At 43.6% G+C, this 24,260-nt stretch overlaps 1 protein-coding gene across 4 annotated transcripts in view; it reads left to right on the top strand.

Annotated features, from left to right (window-relative positions):
- Nucleotides 1–24,260, top strand: part of LOC106574301 (activin receptor type-2A) — a 49,262-nt gene that overhangs the window by 13,348 nt on the left and 11,654 nt on the right. Inside the window, exons 2-4 of one of the 4 annotated variants that reach the window (XM_014150109.2) lie at nucleotides 18,007–18,214; nucleotides 19,429–19,547; nucleotides 20,531–20,685. In XM_014150109.2, the coding sequence (XP_014005584.1) occupies nucleotides 18,007–18,214; nucleotides 19,429–19,547; nucleotides 20,531–20,685 (482 nt within the window). Of the gene's footprint in view, nucleotides 1–18,006; nucleotides 18,215–19,425; nucleotides 19,548–20,530; nucleotides 20,686–24,260 lie in introns of all 4 variants that reach the window. The other 3 variants (XM_014150108.2, XM_014150111.2, XM_014150110.2) reach the window with 3 other exon arrangements.

Here is a 24,260-nt window from a genome sequence, read left to right as displayed (position 1 = left end):
AGAGATACTGGGGAAGACCTTTTTATCAAATAGGCCTGAAATGGTCCTCTCGGCTAAATAGTCCTAGCTATAGGTGGTTGTGAGCAGCCATTTACTTTTCCGTGGTTGAATTGCTCTGAAGATAAGCATTGAATTTTGCTTTCCCCGTTCCCTTCTGGTCATAAATTATGCTTACCACAATTTTCCTCAAGATAATTCCAGACAATTTAGCTAGCTGGGGTCAGTGCACTTACCCCTACACCCAACACTGCTGAGGATAATTAGCAGTTTAAAATTGTATTTCCTTCCTGTAGAATAAACTGTAAGAATGTACACTATGCACAGAGCTGGCTGTAGCCTATTAGGCTGGCGCAGGGCCCTGGAATATGGGTGCTTGTACAGTAGACTAGTTCATTGCGTGCCCTGAATGCTGTAGCCTTGGCCGTAAGCAGTTTAATTGAAGTAGAGACTGATAGGCTGTCGGACATTCCAGCAAGGATTAAGGGGATTGGATGCTGTTGCTGAGTTTGGTGGTTTTACTGGCCTGTATGGAAAGACTGCAGGCTTTGTGACCGGGTCTGGCTAGCGACTAACCGGTTCAGTGTGCTTTGTTTGAAGTCAGTATCAACTTATTATGAATAGAGAAATTATTTATATTGAATAACCAATAAGGATACATAAGCCATTTCCAAGTATTGTTAGTTGCTTCTTAACAGTCACTAGAGATGCTGCTCGACATTTGGCCATAAGTGGCTGATTCCAAGGGTCCAGCATCCCTCACCCTGTCACAGTAAAGTGATTTCACCAGGCAGGCAGATTGGAGAGCAATATTCCTCCTGATGGTCTACAGTGGCACTTCTACTGTATATTATATAACTGTAACCCAATCCCAGGAAACCAGCCGCATAGGGGCCGTGTGTGTGTGTGTGTGTGTGTGTGTGTGTGTGTGTGTGTGTGTGTGTGTGTTTGCAGCAGCAGGGTGCACAACCACATGATTCCGCCTGCAGTGAGTCTCCTGTCTCTCTACTCATTGCATAATGCAAGCTGGCTGATAGTCAGCAGCAACCCTACACTGCAGCAGTTGCAGCTGTATAGCTAGCCACTCCTGTCCCTCAGCCACATCACAGAGAGAGAAACCAGGCCCAGTGTTTTTCCATAGCTCCTCCTATGTCGTTGATCATGGCAGAACACGGGCATGTTATTCAGTGGGTGCAATGTCCAGGATGTAGTAGGTATATCTGTAGTCTCGATCGCCAGACTCAGGGTCCCCCACAGCGGTTGTGGTGAGAGACTAGTAGATCTGTAATGCATAGAACACAAACAAAGGTTTTTCTTAATCAGATAACGCTGCATCTTCATACTCAAGTTGGTTGTAATTGTGCAATACAGTTATTGGGTTGAAGGAGTCAACTGAGTGTAACTGAGTAGTAACAAGTGGTTCTAGAAGTTGAACACTCCCCGGTGTCAGTAGAGCTGTTAGCTGTTTAAGGGACCCCTCTCTCACCCATATCTTTTCCTGCCAGTTGTTGGTATTGTAATATGATGCCCCGGTACTCTCGACATAGCCGAGAAGAGAATGAAAAACAATTTCTTCAGGCGTCTGCTACTCTGCTTCTTGACGCTGCTTTATTTATCTGAACTGGGCCCTAAAATGCCTGACATATAGGGTTTTTCTAACATCACGTGAAAGCATAAGGGTCCTGGAAAAATAAACATTAGGCTATATGTCATTACAATTAGTGCTGACTCCGTAGGATCTTAGCTTTGCAGAAGTAAGCAGTGTAACACCATGCAGCTCTAATGGGGCCTGGTCAAAAGTAGTGCGCTATATAGGGAAAAGGGTGCCAATTGCGACACTTCCTACATAACAGCTACAAGCCTCGGCAGCTGCTGTGCCTCCAGTCAGACAAACAGCTGGCTGTAATTGCCCCAATTTTTCAGTTTGACAGACTGAAACAAGTCACTCTTCCAGCTAGAAAGTTGTAGTAGGTGTAGTAAAAGCTGCTCCTGGTCCCAACTGCAGAAAACCTGGGTTGTATTCAGTAGGAATAAAACGGTAGAACACGATCCAAAGAAACTGAGTGAAATGGGGAGGTAGTATACTGAACTTGTCCAATAAGTCATTCTCAACCCATGTCCACTACTCTCCTCACAAAGCCAGTTCTTAAGTCTCGTGAGGCCTCTGCACTCTTGCCTTTGGCTAGCTCCAGTGCTGTTGGAGGTAAAAGCATTACCGTTTAACTTCTTGCCATTCCTCTACACTAGCAGCATCGCAGTGCTTGAGGTGTCAATACAAACTCATGTTCGATCCCGGGCTGTGTTGCAGCCGACTGGGACCGGGAGACCCATGAGGCGGTGCACAATTGGCCCAGCGTCGTCCGGGTTAGGGGAAGATTTGGCCGGCCGGATGTCCTTGTCCCATCGCGCTCTAGGGACTCCTTGTGGCAGGCGGGAGCATGCATGCTGACTTTGGTCACCAGTTGTAAGGTGTTTCCTCGGACACATTGGTGCGGCTGGCTTCCGGATTAAGCCAGTATTGTGTCAAGAAGCAATGCGGCTTGTCAGGGTCGTGTTTCGGAGGATGCATGGCTCTCGATGTTCGCCTCTCCCGAGTCCGTACGGGAGTTGCGGCGATGGGACAAGACTGTAACTACCAATTGGATATCACAAAATTGGGTTAAAAGTACAAAAAAAGATATATACATTCACCACTCCAGTTTATCCTGGAGTGACCCCTGAAATCAGTCCATTGTAAAGGCTGGTGTAATGTTGTACTCGGGGAGCAACTGAATTAATGACTCACTCTGGAGATTTCTCAAATGAATTCCCTTTCACTCCATCTTGGCACTGGGCATCATCACGAGAGCAGGGATTGTTTTTTTAAAGGGTAAAGATGCACCCAGCTTGAAGCAATTCTGTGTGGAGTTTATTTGCGTTCTGTAGGCCTGTCTCTCCCAAAATCAACAAGCGAATCGTCAATAATCATTATTCATTAGGATATTTGCTCTGTGTCTTTGTGTCGATTTAATATTCTTGTAATTTTTTTTATTTAATCAACAGCATGAGCAATTCCACCCTCTGCTATGACTATGCCAAGTCTTTAATGAATAGTTTGGTTTACACACACACGGCAGTGCAGGAGGTCCCCCATGCAGGGCCGGTTCCAGACGTAAGAGACATAAGTGACATTTCTGGAGGGTTAAGGAGCTCAGTCTGGGTCTCAACTTACTGTTGAGAGTAACAATAATAGAATACACAAAGTGCAATTTCGAAATGTGGTTGTGTATCAGCAGTTTTTCTCTTGTTATGTCAGTCACTGACAGTCACTCAATTAGCCATGTCGGCTAACAATTTTAGATTGGTAGTTAGTCTTGCCAGCTATCCAAACTTGTATTAATCATGGCCGAATACCGACCGGACACCTGCCCAGGGGCCCTGACCTCCAGGGGGGCCACATTGATAGCCACTGGACTGAGCGGAGCCCTTTAGCTCTTAAATGCTCCGGGCCTCAAGCTCGTATGATTACCTTCTCAGTCCCAGCATCACCTTTTGGCTTCTGGACAGGCAGCAAGTCAGGCAGGCAGGGAGTCGGGGAGCCTTTGGTGAGGCTGCCAAGTCCAGACTCACTCCCTGTACTGCAGTCCACCAGCCTGTCAGTCAGTCAGTCAGTCAGTCAGTCAGTCAGTCAGTCAGTCAGTGTACTGTACATAAAAGGCAATGGCCCTGTCTGTCTAAACCACAACATTTGATTGCATTTAGGTTGAGTGGGGAATGGGAGATTGTCTTGGTGGACAATGTTCACTTTGCATTTGCTTGTACTGAAAGTAGCCAATTAATGTTCCCTTAAACTTAGTTGATGCTTATACTGTGGGCATGTTTCAGTACATCTAAGGACAAAGATGTTCTCCAAGCTAGAAATGGAAGGCACTCAGGGCAGAGTGATAGTTAGGCTACACTCTGAGCAGGGGGCAAATCAGAGTAAGTATTGCTGTGAGCAGCACTGCTCTCTCTCCATGTACAGTAGTAGTACCACTACGGATGCACGATATATCGGTGAACTTATCGGAATCGGACGATTATTAGCTAAAAATGCCAACAACAGCATCGGCCCGATGTCTAGTTTAATGCCAATGTGCAAAACTGATGTCAAAGCTGACGTGCATACCTATATAACGTAGGTACATGACGTAATGACGCCACGTAAAATGTAGCGCTACATGTGCAACACAGCATTCCTAACCACAATGTCGTCTGTGTGGACCGAGCAGTCAACAAGTCGAGCAGGCATTTGAAAGAGTAATAAAATTTCAGCGATACAACTCAAAGGCGGCGAAATCCAATAATGGAATTCATTGCCTTTGACAATCAATCGTTCTCTGTCGTGGGTGATGTTGGCTTTTCGCCGACTGGTCGCGCACCGGTACACACTACCAAGTGTGCTATTTTTCAGATTTTGCCCTACCGGAGTTACACAGTAGTAGTGTCACTCCAACAAAAAATGTTTTTACATTGCGTCACTGCTATTAGCTTCACGACTGACATTTGGACCAGCGATATCAACCCCATGAGCATGCTGAGTCTGACAGCACAGTGGGTCGTCAAGGATTTCGTACTGAGGAAAGTTGTTGTGCATGCTCATGAATGTGCTGGTTGTCATACCTCTGCTGCCATTTCAATGGCATTTGAGAACATGTTTGAAACATGATCACACTAGCTAGCTCCATTCAAACAACTGACTCGATAAATAAGCTCATCAACTGCGCCTGCAGCAGACGTGATACCCTCTGTCGTGGCATTGAAACGCCTGCTCAACAGAGCGATTCGGTGGCATTCTCTCTTTACTGTGTCGCCACCATGCTCGATGCTATGTACAATGACCGCTACTTCGATGCAGACAAGAAACAGGGTTTACGTGAAATGTTACATACACAGCTGGACAAGATGGACATGGACACAGTGACAGTGTGCACCGAGGAAGCGAGGCCACAGACAGCCAGAGCTGAAACTTTACTGCTTGACATGTAAACTCTGCAACAACAACAAAAAACGTCCTCTCACTGTCAACCTTGTTTATTTTCAGCAAACTTAACGTGTAAATATTTGTATGAACATAACAAAATTCAACAACTGAGACATAAACTGAACAAGTTCCATAGACATGTGACTAACAGAAATAGAATAATGTATCCCTGAACAAAGGGGGAGTCAAAATCAAAAGTAACAGTCAGTATCTGGTGTGGCCACCAGCTGCATTAAGTACTGCAGTGCATCTCCTCATGTACTGCACCAGATTTGCCAGTTCTTGCTGTGAGATGTTACCCCGCTCTTCCGCCAAGGCACCTGCAAGTTCCTGGACATTTCTGGGGGGAATGGCCCTTGCCCTCACCCTCCGATCCAACAGGTCCCAGATGTGCTCAATGGGATTGAGATCCGGGCTCTTCGCTGGCCATGGCAGAACACTGACATTCCTGTCTTGCAGAAAATTACACACAGAACAAGCAGTATGGCTGGTGGCATTGTCATGCTGGAGGTTCATGTCAGGATGAGCCTGCAGGAAGGGTACCACATGAGGGAGGAGGATGTCTTCCCTGTAACGCACAGTGTTGAGATTGCCTGCAATGACAACAAGCTCAGTCCGATGATGCTGTGACACACCGCCCCAGACCATGACGGACCCTTCACCTCCAAATTGATCCCGCTTCAGAGTACAGCCCTCGGTGTAACGCTCATTCCTTCAACGATAAACACCAATTCGACCATCACCCCTGGCGAGACAAAACCGTGACTCGTCAGTGAAGAGCACTTTTTGCCAGTCCTGTCTGGTCCAGCGACGGTGGGTTTGTGCCCATAGGCGACGTTGTTGCCGATTGATGTCTGGTGAGGACCTGCTCTACAACAGGCCTACAAGCCCTTAGTCCAGCCTCTCTCAGCCTATTGCGGAAGTCTGAGCACTGATGGAGGGATTGTGCATTTCTGGTGTAACTCGGGCAGTTGTTGTCATCCTGTACCTGTCTCGCAGGTGTGATGTTTGGATGTACCGATCCTGTGCAGGTGTTGTTACACGTGGTCAGCCACTGCGAGGAAGATCAGCTGTCCGTCCTGTCTCCCTGTAGCGCTGTCTTAGGCCTCTCACAGTACGAACATTGCAATTTATTGCCCTGGCCACATCTGCAATCTTCATGCCTCCTTGCAGCATGCCTAAGGCACGTTCACACAGATGAGCAGGGACCCTGGGCATCTTTCTTTTGGTGTTTTTCAGAGTCAGTAGAAAGGCCTATTTGGTGTCCCGAAGTTTTCATAACTGTGACCTTAATTGCCTACCGTCTGTAGGCAATTAAGGCTGATAAAAAAAAACACCATCTCAAGAGAAGGGAATGTATATGTGCTCTTTACAATGATGGAAGAAAATATACTGTCAGACTTTTTGTTTGGATCTGAAAAAATTCTGTTATTGTCCAAATTGAGTGTCCAAACTTTGGCTAGTTTTGTGTATCTAATATATACAGTGGATTTAAAGTCTATACACCCCTGTTAAAATGCCAGGTTTTTGTGATGTAAAAGAATGAGACAAAGATAAATCATGTCAGAACTTTTCTACTGTTAATGTGACCTATAATGTGAACAATTCAATTGAAAAACAAACTGAAATCTTCGATGAAGAAAAATGAAAAATAAAAACCTTACAATAACCTGGTTGCATAAGAGTGCACACCCTCTTATAACTGGGGATGTGGCTGTGTTCAGAATTAACCAATCACATTCAAACTCATGTTAAATAGAAGTCATTACACACCTGCCATCATTTAAAGTGACTGATTAATCACAAATAAAGTTCAGCTGTTCTAGTAGGATTTTCCTGACATTTTCTTAGTTGCATCTCAGAGCAAAAGCCATGGTCCGCAGAGAGCTTCCAAAGCATCGGAGGGATCTCATTGTTGAAAGATATCAGTCAGGAGAAGGGTACAAAATAATTTCCAAAGCATTACATATACCATGGAACACAGTGAAGACAGTCATCATCAAGTGGAGAAAATATGGCACCACAGAGACATTACCAAGAACTGGACATCCCTCCAAAATGTATGAAAAGACGAGAAGAAAACTGGTCAGGGAGGCCTACAGCAACATTAAAGGAACTGCAGGAATTTCTGGCAAGTACTGTCTGTGTGCTACATGTGACAACAATCTCCCGTATTCTTCAAATGAATGGGCTATGGGGTGGGGTGAAAAACATCCAAGCCCGGCTGAAGTTTGCAAAAACAAACATCAAGTCCCCCAAAAGCACGTGGGAAAATGTGTTATGGTCTGATGAAACCAAGGTTGAACTTTTTGGCCATAATTCCAAAAGGTATGTTTGGCGCAAAAACAACACTGCACATCACCCAAAGAACACCAAAGAACACCATACCCACAGTGAAGCATGGTGGTGGCAGCATCATGCTTTGTGGCTGTTTTTCTTCAGCTGGAACTGGGGCCTTAGTCAGGGTGGAGGGAATTATGAACCGTTCCAAATACCAGGAAATTTTGGCACAAAACCTTCAGGCGTCTGTTAGAAAGCTGAAGAGGAAGTTCACCTTTCAGCACGACAACGACCCAAAGCACACATCCAAATCCACGAAAGCATGGCTTCACCAGAAGAAGATTAACGTTTTGCAATGGCCCAGCCAGAGCCCAGACCTGAATCCAATTGAACATCTCTGGGGTGATCTGAAGAGGGCTGTGCACAGATGTCCTCACAATCTGACAGATTTGGAGCGCTTTTGCAAAGAAGTGGGCAAATATTGCCACATCAAGATGTGCCATGCTAATAGACTCCTACCCAAAAAGACTGAGTGCTGTAATAAAATCAAAAGGTGCTTCAACAAAGTATTAGTTTAAGGGTGTGCATACTTATGCAACCAGGTTATTGTGAGGTTGTTTTTTTTCCACCTCAAAAGATTTCAGTTTGTTTTTCAATTGAATTGTTCACGTTATAGGTCACATTTAAAGGTGGAAAAGGTTCTGACATGATTTATCTTTGTCTCATTATTTTACATCACAAAAACCTGGCATTTTAACAGGGGTGTGTAGACTTTTTAAATCCACTGTATATCTCATTGCTTAAATGTTTGCATAAATAGGACCTTATAGATGCCCAGTCTTGGTCATATGGTTTCAGTTTTTCCACAGGTGCATGTTCATTAATTGTTTATGGTTCATTGAACAAGCATGGGAAACAGTGTTTAAACCCTTTACAATGAAGATCTGTAAAGTTGTTTTGGATTTTTACGAATTATTTTTGAAAGACAGGCTCCTGAAAAAGGGACGTTTCTTCTTCTGAGTTTTTGATGAAATTCTGGTTTTGAATGAAACGACTGAACAACGAAACAGCACAGCAAGTAAGTGAAAGAAATAGGTTTTGATTATGTTTTACTGGTAATGGGGGCATATGTAAATGACCAAATAATGTGTGTGTGTAACCTTTATTCAACTAGGCAAGTCAGTTAAGAACATTTTTATTTACAATGATGGCCTACCCCGGCCAAACCCGGACGACGCTGGGCCAATTGTGCGCCGCCGCCCTATGGGACTCCCAATTTACATTTACATTTAAGTCATTTAGCAGACGCTCTTATCCAGAGCGACTTACAAATTGGTGCATTCACCTTATGATATCCAGTGGAACAACCACTTTACAATAGTGCATCTAAATCTTTTAAGGGGGGGGGTAGAAGGATTACTTTATCCTATCCTAGGTATTCCTTAAAGAATACCCAATCACGGCCGGATGTGATACATCCTGCATTCGAACCAGGGACTGTAGTGACGCCTCTTGCACTGAGATGCAGTGCCTGAGACCGCTGCGTGTGTGTGTGTGTGTGTGTGTGTGTGTGTGTGTGTGTGTGTGTGTGTGTGTGTGTGTGTGTGTGTGTTTTTTAACTATTTAACTACTAGAATGCTTAAAAGGCCACTAAAATTGTAAATATCGCTTATCAGTATAGGTTTTTTGGCATGGAAAATATCGGTATCGGCCAAAAATGTCATATCGGTGCATGACTAAGTACCACCATGTCTTCTGTAGCACAAAGACCTCTGTATATTGACATTTCCTCCGACATTGTGTTATCTTAACACTGCAACTGCAGTTCCTTCTAACAAGGGATCATGAGTTGACAGAAGTTTGCGGGTTTGCTCATTGTAAACCTGTGGTGAGGGATGTTTTTGTTAAGTCTGAATGCCTGGCTCTTGAGTGTTGTTTTGGCTAACCACAAAAAACAGCTCTGATTATGATGGGGCTTGAAACCATATGGTTCCTCCAGACTAGTTTTGCAAAGTGTTGTGACTATTTTGTTACATGCTTTGTGGATTACATTAATTCCGGCGGATGACTTTTGTTAAACAGAAGGATGAACTACTTTCATTGAAAACATGTCACACGTATCTGTTCTGTTTAACAGAGGCTTGTGGTTAGGAATGGTTTGGTTTTAAACAGTGAGCCTGGACTGCACTCATTTTTAGTTCTTCTTCTGAACTTTGGCTAGCTCCAGTGCTGTTGGAGGTAAAAGCATTTATAAGCTTTTTGGTTTGTTTTCATAAACATATGACTCATTCTGAAATGCTTTAAGATGTTATCGAGAAGTTTCTCTCTCTCTCACCCATATAATATCTCTGCAAACAAATAAATCATTGTTAGAACAATATCGAAAGTGTTGAAAAATAAAAGTTGTTCAGTACCATAAAACAAAATTGTGTCCCAAATGGCACCCTATTCCCTACATAGTGCACTACCTTTGACCAGAGGCACTGGTCAAAAATAGTGCACTACGTAGGGAATAGGGTGCCATTTGGGGGACACATGCTGTGTGGGAGGGAATGTGTTCTTCAGGCATATCTGCCACTTTGTGTGGGCTATGCTATGCACTCACCCTGATTGGTATCTGAAGGAGCAGTAACTAGCGATCGAGTCAGAAGATTGATTGAGCATTTCTTTTGGAAGTATTTTGCTTCCATTCTGTTCAATAGTCTAGTGTTCAACTTAGCCTATGGGACGCAGGAACATTGTGTGCAATATTGCTTAGTTTGTACTGTAGAGCTACATTGGCTACTTTATGTAAAGGGGAATTTCCATCTATAAGGACCCATGAGCACCAACGTGAAGTTCATAGGAGCATGAGAAATTGGGTGTCAAATGAAAGCTAGTCTATATGAGAAGTTGAGGCATTTGTGGATTTTTCAAGCATTTTCAATTCTAAAAATGTTGAGTAAGAAAAGGCTTTGATTTCTGGTCAAACGGATGTAATAGGAGTCTTAGACGACATCAGTGGTGTAAAGTACTTAAGTTAAAATACTTTTAAGTACTACTTTACTATTTATATTTTTGACAACTTTTAGTTTTACTACATTCCTAAAGAAAATGAGGTACTTTTTACTCCATACATTTTCCCTGATACCTGTTACATTTTGAATGCTTAGCAGAACAGGGAAATGGTCTAATTCACACACTTATCAAGAGAACATCCCTGGTCATCCCTACTGCCTCTGATCTAGCGGACTCACTAAATACAAGCTTTGTTTGTAAATTATGTCTGACTGTTGGAGTGTAACCGTGGCTATCCGTAAATTAAAAATATATATATATATATAGAAAATGGTGCCCTCTGGTTTGCTTAATGTAAGGAATTTGACATTTCTTTCAATACTTAAGTATATTTAAAACCAAATACTTTTAGACTTTTACTCAAGTAGAATTTTACTGGGTGACTTTTACTTTTACTTAAGTCATTTTCTATTAAGGTATCTTTACTTTTACTCAAGTATGACATTTGGGTACTTTTTCCACCAATGGCAGACATCTACCAGAAAAGAGTAGGCTATTAGAAATACATCAAAACACAATCATGTTGAAGTAAAGACCCCTGCCAACTAATATCAAAATAAATGATTTGCCTCCTATAAGTTTAAAAAGCATTGCATTGCCAATTCCGTTACTTAAACCTACATATCTTTAAAACCTCTTAACGATCAGACCCTTTTTTTCAATTTCCGCCTAAAATGACATCCCCAAATCTAACTAAGACAGCAGGGGTTCAAACTCTAGAACCCAGTTCCTACATTTGAATATAAAAATAGATTTTATCAAACAAAACTATGCTACATTTTATCTTTGGGACCCTCAGAATGACAAATCAGAGCAAGATTACTGAATGTAAGTTCATTATTTACCTTCAGAGGTGACTGTATCAAACCAGTTGCCATGATAAGTGTTTTGTTGTGCACTCTCCTCAAACAACAGCATGGTATTTTTTAACTGTAATAGCTATTGTAAATTGGACACTGCAGTTATTAACAAGAATTTAAGCTTTCTGCCCATATAAGACATGTCTATGTCCCGGAAGGTTGGCTGTTGTTTACAACGTCATTCTAGTCACATTAGCGCATGTTAGCAACAGCCATCCCAGTTTAGAGACACTGATCCTGTAGAGATTAAAGGCAGTGCAGTCAAAAATGAGATTTTCCTATGTTTTATATATATTTCCACACTGAGGTTGGAATAATATTTTGAAATTGTGTAAAAGTCCCTTTTTAGTGTAAGAGTGTTTGAAAAGACTGCTGAAATTTCAGCTTGTTTTGGTGGGATGGAGTTTTGTCCTTCAGTTGTGACATCACCATATGTTAGTTAATAGGCCAATAAGAAAGAGTTCCAAACCTCTCTGCCAAGAACAGCACATCCCCACCCTCTCCACTCAAACCACTCAGGCAGTCCTAGCAAAATTGTTGCTTGAGATATTGGTCTTTGCTGAGAAGCTTTTTTTTTTATTACCATTTTACTAGAAAACAATCACAGTAAGGTGCCTTCAGAAAGTATGCATACCCCTTGACATATTCCACCTTTTGTTTTTACAGCCTGAATTCAAAATGGATGACTTTTTTTTTCTCTCACCCATCTACACACAATACCACATAATGACAATTTGAAAACAATGTTTTTAGAAATATTAGCAAAATTTACACTGCGTGCACAATTATTAGGCATGTGAGTATTCTGATCTTATCATTGTTTCTATTCACATTTTCAAACTCCAAACCATATAAACTTGAACGCTTATTGGATTTAATCATTTTTAGGTAATATGTATTTGTGTAATGAGGGAGGGTGTGGCGAAAGTGAATAACACCTTATATCAAGGTGTGCATAATTATTAGGCAGCATCATTACCTCAGGTAAAATGGGCCAAAAAAGAAATGTAACTGACACTGAAAAACCAAAAATGTAAAATGCCTTTCAGACGGATGCGACACTCTTTAACTAGCTAAACTATTGAGGTGTGACCACCGGACATTCAAACGTTTTGTTGCGAATAGTCAACTGGGGCGCAAAAAACGCATGGGGAAGAAAAGGCGCAAATTAACTGCAAAAGACTTGAGAAGAATTAAACGTCAAGCTACCAGGAACCCATTATCCTCCAGTGCCACCGTATTCCAGAACTGCAACCTACCTGGAGTGTTCAAAAGTACAAGGTGTCAAGTGCTCAGAGACATGGCCAAGGTCAAGAAGACTGAAACAAGACCACCACTGAATAAGATTCACAAGTTGAAGCGTTTAGATTGGGCAAAGAAATACCTGAAGACAGATTTTTCAAAGGTTTTATGGACAGATGAAATGAAAGTGACTCTTGATGGACCAAATGGATGGGCCCGTGGCTGGATCAGTAATGGACACAGGGCACCACTTTGAGTCAGGTGCCAGCAAGGTGAAGGAGGGGTACTGGTATGGGCTGCTATCATTGAGGATGAGGTAGTTGGACCTTTTCGGGTTGAAGATGGACTGAAACTCAACTCCCAAACCTACTGCCAGTTTCTGGAAGATTCTTTCATCAAACAGTGGTACAGGAAGAAGTCCTCAGCATTCTAGAAGGCCATGATCCTTATGCAGGATAATGCTCGATCACATGCATCCAAGTACTCCACTGCTTGGCTAGCCAGCAAGGGCCTCAAAGACGCATGAATAATGACCTGGCCCCCTTCCTCACCTGACTTAAATCATATTGAGAACTTGTGGGCCCTTCTCAAACGTGAGATTTACAGTGATGGAAGACAATACACCTTTTTGAACAGCATTTTGGAGGCTGTGGTTGCTGCTTCAGCGAAAATTGATCGTGAACAGATCAAGAAACTGACAGACTCCATGAATGGAAGGCTCATGGCAGTTATTGAAAATAAGGGTGGCTATATTGGTCACTAAATATTTTTGAAAGGCCAAAATTTTTATATAATTGTTATTTTGTGTTACTTATCTGTTACACTTACTCTAAAAATTGAGAATAAACAAGTGAGTTGAGAGAAATAATTTTTGTAATTTTAGTTGCCTAATAATTCTGCACTACAATAGTTGCCTAATAATTGTGCACACTTTTATACATTTCCCTGAGAAAGACAAAACTCACTTTTCCATTCAGGTTTGAGGTTCAATAACATTTTGGATTGACTGAGAGCATTGTGTTTGTTCAACAATAAAATTAATCCCGAGGAATACAATTTGCCTAATAATTGTGCACGCAGTGTAAATACAGAAATATATAGTTTACATAAGTATTGACACCCCTGAGTCAATACATGTTTGAATCACCTTTGGCAGCGATTACAACTGTGAGTCTTTCTGGGTAAGTACCTAAGAGCTTTGCACACCTGGATTTTACAATATATTTGCACATTATTCTTTTAAAACTTCTTCAAACTCTGTCAAGTTGGTTGTTGATCATTGCTAGACAGCCATTTTCAAGTCTTGCCAGAGATTTTAAAGCCATTTTATAGTCGTCGTTGGCCTGATGGTGAAATCCCTGAGCGGTTTCCTTTCTCTCCAGCATCTGCATTAGGAAGGACGCCTGTATTTTTGTAGTGACTGGGTAATACACCATCCAAAGTGTAATAACTTCACCATGCTCAAAGGGATATTCAGTGTTTTTTTTACTCATCTACCAATTAGATGCCCTCCTTTGCGAGGCATTGGAAAACCTCTCTGGTCTTTGTGGTTGAATCTGTGTTTGAAATTCACTGCTTGACTGAGGAACCTTACAATTATCTGTATTTGTGGGGTACAGAGATGAGGTAGTCATTCAAAAATCATGTTAAACACTATTATTACACACAGTGAGTCCATACAACGTATTGTTACTTGTTAAGCACATTGTTACTCTTGATCTTATTTAGGCTTGCCATAACAAAGGGGTTGAATCCTTATTGACTAAAGACATTTCAGCTTTTCATTTTGTATTAATTTGTAAGCATTTATAAAAAACATAATCCCACTTTGACATAACGGGCAGTGACACAATTTCAATTGAATACATTTTAAATTCAGGCTGTAACACAACAAAATGTGGAAAAAGTCAAGAAGTATGAATACTTTCTGAAGTCACTGTAATTGTTACCCAGAAGTGATTTGACATTGAGATAAAAAAAAAAACATCTGCATTGGACCTGTTTAAGACATTTTCTAATTTCTCTCTCTCTCGTGAAGAGGGAGGATAAGGAAAGGTAGACCTACCAATTAGTTATAGTGTTTTAACTGATATCAAGTTTGTTTATTAATTATTAGGCTGTGATTAAAACTGGTAATTTTGTTACCAAATCAGTAGCAGAATTCATAGAAATCATAGTAGCCACAAACCACAGTTTGGTCACATGCTACTTTTCTCCCTTCCACTGGCGTACTGTTATGTTCAGATCATAACATTTTTTTTTCTTTCTGTTGTCTGGTGGTCAAAGCAAGACTGTGAAAACCGTCTGGACAATCTGCCTCTCTCTCTGTCTCTCGTAATTCCGTTACCGGATGTAAATCCACTTACTACCTACCGTAGTTAAATAACCAAAATAAATTGGTGTCATGTCATAGTTGACACCACATTCTTTCAGCAGACATTTTTCAATCTTAATTCGGAGCAGATATTTAAGAGTTTTTGGAAAAGCTGCATTAACAGAGGGATATTTTCCCATAATTCTCTTAACAATCTTTGCTTCATTCTTAACAGTAATTTGTTTTTGTGACAATTTGTGGAAATTGTTAAATGTAGACCTTGTGCATGGAGTTGTAGGGTTTGTTAAACTTTGAAATCAAAGGTTTTTGTTTAGAATACATTTTAATTGAAAACTGAGTCAAAGCGTAATTCTGTTACCATGGAATTGCCCAAAGGCTTCCATAAAACAGCATATTCTTGAATACAGGAAGAGAGAACCACCTGCATCTTATTCCCAGCATTGCCTTTCGCTCCTGTGAGGAGAGAGAGAGAGCGTTTGGCCTCCCACCCACACACAGCAGCCCTGGCAGGCTGTGACTCAGGCAGTGACGTGGTGCTGTTGAGCCCAGGTCTGCCAAGCCGATACCAGGGGATAAAAACGGCCCTACAACAGCCTACACCCTGGGCACAGAGCAGCACAGCCCACTGTCAGAGCTGTTCTTAGCTCCTGAGTGAGAGAACCAACCAGAGCAAGCTGAGGTGGCAGGGGGACCAGGGCCGGGTCAGTTTCAGGCTGGGCCAACCCAAGCCAATGGAGATAGGGCTGGGAGTCTGGTTCCCAAACATGGGTCTTCTCGGGGTTGTGAGGTGGGAATTAGAGGATTCCCACTGGAAGAATGGTAACTAAGAGCAGTAGGACAGAGCTTTCAGAGCAGTACTCCTTCTCTTACCCGCTGGAACAATTCTGTTTCACCTGTTTAATAGGTGGAAACTGAGGTCTGTTTGTATGGGATCATCTTTTTTTGACCACTTATAAATTGAATGAACAAATCCCCCATGCATCAGGGGCGAAGCTCATTCCTTAATGATTATTGCTGGACTTTGGCCCTCCCGTGTGTGCAGTTCTCTAACTGTGTGAGGCAAGTGCAATGCACAGCAAAGGTGAGGATTGGATTTATATAGCACCTTTCTACCAACTGAGGTACCCAAAGCGCTTTACATAGTAAGGGGAAAACTCACCTTATCCACCACCATTTTGGTAGAGAGTGCCCTCAGCCTGGATGCTGTTTACGTTGTAGTTTAAAACGACCTACCGCTGCAGCCCGACTCTGGCCAAAAGCACTTGACTTCTGTAGCCCTTTTTTTTCAGCCTGACTGATTCAGTCAGTGCCCTGCTGAAAAATACATGACGTAGCTAAAGTTAGACCCATACCTCAGTTACATGGAAGCTGCTGTACACATCAATAGCCTAGCTGTTCTATTTGAAAATGCACGTGTTGTTTTCCTGTGTGTGCACTGCATCTGTCTGTGTTTTTTAAGGACACATAGGCTGTAACCAGAATGCCACATTTAGCCTCTCAGTTAATCAATCAGTCAGATAGTAAAAGCAGACCAATTTGACATCCATACACTACTGTCCAGTGAACTGAACAAATTATATGAATGAACACTAGTTGAGGCAATTGCTGTCCTGTTATGAGCTCAGTTAGCCTATGTTGTACAGTGCATTCAGACCAATTGTCTTTTACCACATTTTGTTACGTTACAGCCTCATTTATTAAATTGTTTCCCCCCCCTCCCCCATCAATCTACACACAATACACCATAATTACAAAGCAAAAAACAGGTTTTTAGAATTTAAAAAACCCTGAAATATCACCTTTACATAAATATTCAGACCCTTTACTCAGTACTTTGTTGAAGCACCTTTGTGGCAGCGATTACAGCCTTGAATCTTCTTGGGTATGATGCTACAAGCTTGGCACACCTGTATTTTGGGGAGTTTCTCCCATTCTCTGTCAGGTTGGATGGGGAGCGTCGCTGCACAGCAATTTTCAGGTCTCGCCAGAGATGTTAAATCGGGTTCAAGTCCGAGCTCTAGCTGAGCCACTATAGAACATTCAGAGACTTGTCCCAAAGCCACTCCTGCGTTAATTTGGCTGTGTGCCATTGTCCTGTTGGAAGGTAAACCTTCGCCCCAGTCTGAGGTCCTGAGCGCTCTGGAGCATGTTTTCATCAAGGATCTCTCTGTACTTTGCTCTGTTCATCTTTCCCTCGATCCTGACTAGTCTCCCAGTCCCTGCCTCTGAAAAACATCCGTACAACATGATGCTGCCACCACCATGCTTCACCGTAGGGATGGTGCCTGGTTTCCTCCAGACGTGATGCTTGGCATTCAGGCCAAAGAGTTCAACCTTGGTTTCATCAGACCAGAGAATCTTGTTTCTCATGGTCCGAGAGTCCTTTAGGTACCTTTTGGCAAACTCCAAGCGGGCTGTCATGTGCCTTTTACTGAGGAGTGGCTTCCGTCTGGCCACTCTACCTTAAAGGCCTGATTGTTGGGGTGCTGCAGAGACGTTTGTCCTTCTGGAAAGTTCTCCCATCTCCACAGAGGAACTCTGGAGCTCTGTCAGAGTGACCATCGGGTTCTTGGTCACCTCCCTGACCAAGGCCCTTCACCCCCGATTGCTCAGTTTGGCCGGGCGGCCAGCTCTAGGAGGTTCCAAACTTCCATTTAAGAATGATGGAAGCCATTGTGTTCTTGGAAACCTTCAATGTTGCAGAAATGTTTTGCTACCCTATCCCAGATCTGTGCCTCGACACAATCCTGTCTCGGAGCAACACAGACAATTCCTTCGACCTCATGGCTTGTTTTTTTCTCTGACATGCACTGTCAACTGTGGGACCTTATATAGACAGGTTTGTGCTTTTCCAAATCATGTCCAATCAATTAAATTTACCACAGGTGGACTCCAATCAAACATCTCAAGGATTATCAATGGAAACAGGATACACCTGAGCTCAATTTCAAGACTCATAGCAAAAGGTCAATTGTTATTTAAATACGTTTTTTTTTGTGTTTGAAATGTTTTGCTAACAATTATTTATTTTTTTTACTGTTTTTGCTATGTCATTATGGGGTTTTGTGTGTAGATTGATGAGGAACATTTTTTATTTAATACATTTTAGAATAAGGCTGTAACGTAGCAAGATTAAGAAGTGAAGGGTCTGAATACTTTTCGAATGCACCGTATGTAGAATACAGGCTGTGAATGACCTGTTCGGCTTGTGTATCTCTTGCTCTGTCCTGTAGGTGCAATCCTGGGTCGCTCGGAGACACAGGAGTGCGTTTACTACAACTCTAGCTGGGAGAAGGAGCGAACCAACCGCAGTGGCATCGAGCCTTGCTACGGAGACAAGGACAAGAGGCTCCACTGCTTCGCCACCTGGAAAAACACCTCGGGAACCATCGAGATCGTCAAGCAGGGCTGCTGGCTGGACGATGTCAACTGCTATGACAGGTTAGGTAGTGTCTTATTCTGAGGCAAGATTGTAGACTTCGGGTCTTTGTGGTCCTCTGTAGCTCAGTTAGTAGAGCATGGCGCCAGGATAGTGGGTTTGGTTCACGGGACCTCCGATACATGAAAATGTATGTACGAAAACAGTCACTTTGGATAAAAGTGTTTGCTAAATGGCATATATTCTTATTAGACTTAAGGCTAGTGTTTAAGTTAAAGGGTTGGTGGTCTGAAGCACTGTACTTCAGTCCTTTCTTGCAGATGGTGACTAACACTTATTAGTTTAGGTCATACTGTCCTTTGTCTGAGGGTTGACTTAGTACATCTTTAAAGGCGCTGCATGGTCAATCCGACATCTGCATTGGCCGTGCAGAATGTACGGTGATATGGCCTCTGCATAAGTCAGGGCATTCATACTTCTTGCGCTTCGCGGAGCAGCGCAAAGCTGTTGTGAAGGAAGTTGTCAAGGAAGTGAGTTTGTGTTTATACAGGTCCTCCCGCCCTCACCTACCGTCAACCAATCATGTCAATGCGGAGCTATACGGAGCCATCCGTATTGTTATGAAACTTGAGAGGTGCATGGCGATACGGTACGGAGCTCAATTTGGCCACTGCCTCCGGAGGAGGCTCCGCAATTGCGTCACACCCTCCATACGGCGTCTCCAACCACATACCACGTTTTCGGTTCAAGCATAAATTGGCTTTTAGTATAGTGCCTAAAGCTCTGCTCTTTTATTTCTCATTTCTACTACAGCACTTGTCAGAGTGGTTGTCTGGCTCTTCCTTAAAGATGTAGTGAGAGAGTGAGAGAGAGAGAGAGAGAGAGAGTGAGAGTGAGAGTGTGAGAGTGTGAGAGTGTGAGAGAGTGTGAGAGAGTGTGAGAGAGAGAGAGTGTGAGAGAGAGAGAGAGTGAGAGAGAGAGAGAGAGAGAGAGAGAGAGAGAGAGAGAGAGAGAGAGAGAGAGAGAGAGAGAGAGAGAGAGAGAGAGAGAGAGAGAGAGAGAGAGAGAGAGAGAGAGAGAGAGAGAGAGAGAGAGAGAGAGAGAGAGAGAGAGAGAGAGAGAGAGAGAGAGAGAGAGAGAGAGAGAGAGAGAGAGAGAGAGAGAGAGAGAGAGAGAGAGAGAGAGAGAGAGAGAGAGAGAGAGAGAGAGACCAGCTCTCTACCTTTGTGACGGAGGTGTTCTCTTCTTCTGTCTTCCTTTCTCTCTGCCGCAGTAGTGAATGTGTGGAGGCGAAAGAGAGTCCGGATGTCTTCTTCTGCTGCTGCGAAGGCAGCATGTGTAACGAGAAGTTCCTATACAGCCCCGACACACAGGCTGTCCAAAGTAAGTCGTCATGTAAGTTCACACACAGGAAGCTGATGTTATGTCACATCCTCCTCTGTCAGTTTTCCAGCCAAACACAGACAATCAGTCAGTAATTATAACCTAACCCAAGAGGCACTGGGGCATATTCACCAACCAACACTAGAGGTCTTCTGCTTTACCAGGTCTTCTGCTTTACCAGGGCCCGTAGGTCTACTGCTTTCATTTGAAACTCTGTGTCCAGGCTGGCCACTGTCCTCTCTATGGCGGCCAGTAGCAACTAGTGTCGTCCGTCAGGGCCACCAAGCCCAGCCCCAGACAACCTCAGTGTCACAGGAAGGGAAACCGCAGCAATAATGCAATCCAGCCGTGACTGTGATGGCAGAGAACTGTGATGGCAGAGAACTGTGATGGCAGAGAACTGTGATGGCAGAGAACTGCGATGGCAGAGAACTGCGATGGCAGAGAACTGCGATGGCAGAGAACTGCGATGGCAGAGAACTGCGATGGCAGAGAACTGCGATGGCAGAGAACTGCGATGGCAGAGAACTGTGACTGATCACATCAAATACTATATCTTTGTGATATGACAAGTGGGCACACTGCACAGTAAGGCTTAGCTATTTGTTTTTTGGGTCACTTGGTTGTTTCGGTGGTTATTTTTGGCTGCTGGCTTAAGTTCTCATGAAATGCATTTCACTATTAATCTCACTATTTAGAGGATTTTGTTGAAGCGACCCAGATGTGTTGAGCTGTGTTGGAACTATTTTTAGAGTGTTGCACTACTAGTCTTCTGATACCATTGTGTATGGCGTGATGAAAATATGAGGGGAACAAAGCACATTTGCATACCTGTATTAAGGTGTATTCTCCCTCTCCCTGCCTCCTCCTCACCAACCCCATTCCCTCTCTTTCCACCACCCTCCCCATTCTCGCGCCTTGATGTACCCCTTACCTCTCATTTTCTTCCCCCTCCTCCCCATTACCGCCCTCTCCCCCCGGTCCCCTATCCACAGCGACCTCCAACCCGTTTTCCCAGAAGCCTCAGCTGTTCAACACCCTGCTGTACTCTCTGGTGCCCATTATGGGCATCGCCGCCATTGTCCTCTTCTCCTTCTGGATGTACCGTCATCACAAGCTGGCATACCCGCCCGTCCTGGTGCCAACACAGGTAAGAGTGTGTGTGTGTGTGCGTGCGTGCGATGTCCAGAATAAACAGAAGACGTACTCCTCACTGCTTGGTATTTTAATCTTGATATAGGAGTGACTCACTAACATTTCCAAGGAAAACGGATGCAAAACAATGGATGGCAGAAGAGAACATTGAACCTGCTGATCTGAAGTGAACACACGTGATTAGCTGGAGAGTGACAGGAAGCCTAGCCCCGACTCGGACCGTGTGCGTGGCAGTCCAAGCAGTGTATGTGGGCACAGCCTGCCACTAATACTGTGAAATGTGTATCTGCTCAGCACTCAAGCCATTACTATAGCCCCATACACAGGCACACGACGGACACACACAAAGCTGTTGTTTGTTCACCCTGGTTAGGCTCACAGGATAGGGCTCTGTGCTCATAGGTCGGACAAGGGTGGCTCACTCAAGCCTGCTCCTGTACAGCTCTTTGTAAACTGCCGTTCAATAAATACAAATGTCACCAGAACACTGCCTTTCCTCCGCCTGTTGCCCTTTGCAGTGTGTTTGAGAGGGAGCCCACGATGCCGTGAAGTGTTTGGTTACTGCGTCATACGGAACAGTGTGTCCTGACCCCACTCCTCTGTCTCTACCCAAGGGCCAGGCAGGCTCCCTGTGTTTGTCATCTATTTCTGGGGTGAGCTGGGACTATTCTGGCATCCCTAACCCAGCACTACGTGGCCACGATGCCATGGAGGAGAGAGCACCCAGGGTGCGGTTTAGGCCTGAAAGGGAAAGTGAGGGGAAAAGCACAAACAAATAAATAATGCAGTCGGGCTCTCTCTCCCCCCCTTGCCCTCTCTCCCTCCCCCTTCCCCTCTCTCCCTCCCTCCTTTCCTCCCCTGGAGGCTGGCTCTAACCCTGGGCCCTTAAAGCATCCAGGTTTAATCTATAACGCATCTCCTTTGAGCAGAAGTGCTGATTGCCTTGCACTGCGAGCAGCTAATCTCTGACACCGGACAAAACTCTCCCACTTCGACTCTTAATCTCTGTGTCATGTCTGATTTGTTACAACAAGCGCCCCTCCGTTTCATTTGCCCTACGTGGGTTTGTTTCATGCTCTGCTGTAGCCAGACGAGCACTCATGACACACAGGTGAGGTGAGCCTGGAGAATGTACATTAAGAGCATTCGTCTATTTGTTATGAATACAACAATGGAATGCAGGAAATGCTAGGACACCGTTAGCCAGTGTCCTAGAGGTTGCCAGAGTCTGGCAGTAGTACATGCATACACAGGCCCAGGGCTAGTTCTGGCAGGGACATCATTTAGGACTGTCCTGCTTGGGCACAGCAGCCACTCTCCTAACTGCCTGTCTTACTGTATGGAACATGAGCTGAGGCCTCTCCATTATTAATGAGCCTTTTTAAAGGTAAACACTTACTGTGCTTTGTTACAGAGTGAGATTGAGCGAGAAGGGTTTGGCAACCTTTCAAGGGTCACCACAATCACGATCGCGTCCATATCTTCATTTGAGCCGGTATGCTACAGCAGGAAAATAATCCTGCAGGAACAGGAAATTTGAATTATGTGGATTATAATTCATTGACATTTCTGTAGGGGTTGATACACGTTTCGTTAAGGAGAAACAAGTCCGAAATTTCAAAGTGGAAATTACAAACTTTTAAAGCTTGCAGGAAAGTTCTCCTGCAACAGGGTGATCAAATTAAGATCCTACATCTGTATGGAAACAGTTGAGTATAAAAAAACAAGGCTCAGGCAGAAAAGGAGATGGCTGCTCTTTTAGTATTCTATACTTTTAACTAGCCTGCACTGAGTGTACAAAACATTAAGAATACATTCCTAATATTGAGTTGCACCTCCTCCCTTTTGCCCTCAGAACAGCCTCAATTCGTCAGGGCATGGACTCTACAAGGTGTCCACAGGGATGCTGGCCCATGTTGACTCCAATGCTTCCCACAGTTGTCAAGTTGGCTGGAAGGTCCTTTGGGTGGTGGACTATTCTTGATACACACAGGAAACTGTTAAGCGTGAAAGACCCAGCAGTGTTGCAGTTGACACATCGGTGCACCTACTACCAAACCCTGTTTAAAGCTTAAAAATCCTCCCCTTCATCTACACTGATTTGAAGTGGATTTAACATGTGACATCAATAAGGGGTCATAGACTGACCAGGTGAAAGCTATGTCATGGAAAGATGTTTTGTATACTCAGTGTATATTTGCTTTCCCACACAAACACATGGTCATCAGATGCTGCGGCGCCAGGCGATACTGTCCACATATTTGTTATCGGGGCTCTATTTTTCATACGGCCATGAGAGGTCAGGGGAAGCTGGAATTGATTCAGTAGCTGACTACACACACAGGCCCAGATCTTTCACATGCCAGACCCAGGAGGAGTAGAGAGGGGCGAGAGAGAAGAAAAGGGAGGAGGCCCACAGCTTTCACATCACAGGCCCAGGAGGAAAGCTGGAGAGAGAGGAGAGAAACGGGGAGAGATCTCTCTTACCAGAGTCATCTATCATCCGGGATGTGACTGCTGCTCCTTTATCTACCTCCATTTTCACCCTCACTGAAAACAATCATTTCTTTTTGCCTCTTTTCTATCCTGTAACAAGCACGCCTTTCATATAATGATAGAGGTAAGATACGTTTAATTAAACTCCCAACACTTTTCAATTTCAGTGGGTTTTGGTTGGGAGGGAGCTTGATAACTGGGCCCGTTTAATTTCTGACTGCTTCCTGATTTTGTTGTTTTATTTCTTTGGGATGGGTTTATTTTCTATGTGAGTCATCGTTGCTTTTATGGATCTTTTTAATCCTATTTTTGCATGGCCGTCATGCATTTTTTTTCGTCCTTTTGTAATGCAAAATACAGTGGAGTCAACCAATGACCAAACAAAGTGCATGCATGAGTCAATGTACAAAATGCATTCTATGAGCATGGATGTCCACTTTGGATGATAATATTTTGCACTTTTTAGTCTGTTGCAATGCAACCAAGGGTAGCTAACTAAGATGTCGTGTGCCAACATGTAAATGAAAGAGGGGTTGGAATCCATTGAATATGGAAAGGCTGCCTCTGAAATGAAACCTTATTCTCTTTATACTGCAATACGTTTACCCAGGGCCCATAGGGTTCTGGTCAAAAGTAGTGCACTATGTAGGGAATACAGTGTCATTTGGGATGCGGTCCATTCTTGTGCTAATACATGGATGAAAGAGGCATTGGACCAATTTAAATACAAGTATGGCCTTTGATGTGGCGCTGGTCAACATTTAGCCAAAGTTTCGCAACAAAGGACTACTGTTAACCCCCCAGCAGCATGTGATGCTTTCAATGTCATAAGTCAATTGCTGTAATTGAAGTAGCTGAGATGTGTGATTGTTTTGAAGGCCTCATACATCAGGGTGGGTGGGTTTGTGCAGATTACGTCAGATCTTTTTTTGATTTCCTGTGGTACAATGTGGTGTGCTGACAAAGTGTAATGCACGCCATTCAGCCGCCCAACCACCTTGTGAACGGAGCCTGGGTCAGGTGACACTGTGACTGACTGGTCACTGTACACAGCCCAGACCATAACAGTTCTAG

This window comes from Salmo salar, chromosome ssa16, assembly GCF_905237065.1.
Source record: "Salmo salar chromosome ssa16, Ssal_v3.1, whole genome shotgun sequence".
Classification (NCBI taxonomy): domain Eukaryota; kingdom Metazoa; phylum Chordata; class Actinopteri; order Salmoniformes; family Salmonidae; genus Salmo; species Salmo salar.
The sequence above is the reverse complement of the archived record's forward strand: the minus strand, read 5'-3'. Positions and strand labels throughout refer to the sequence as shown.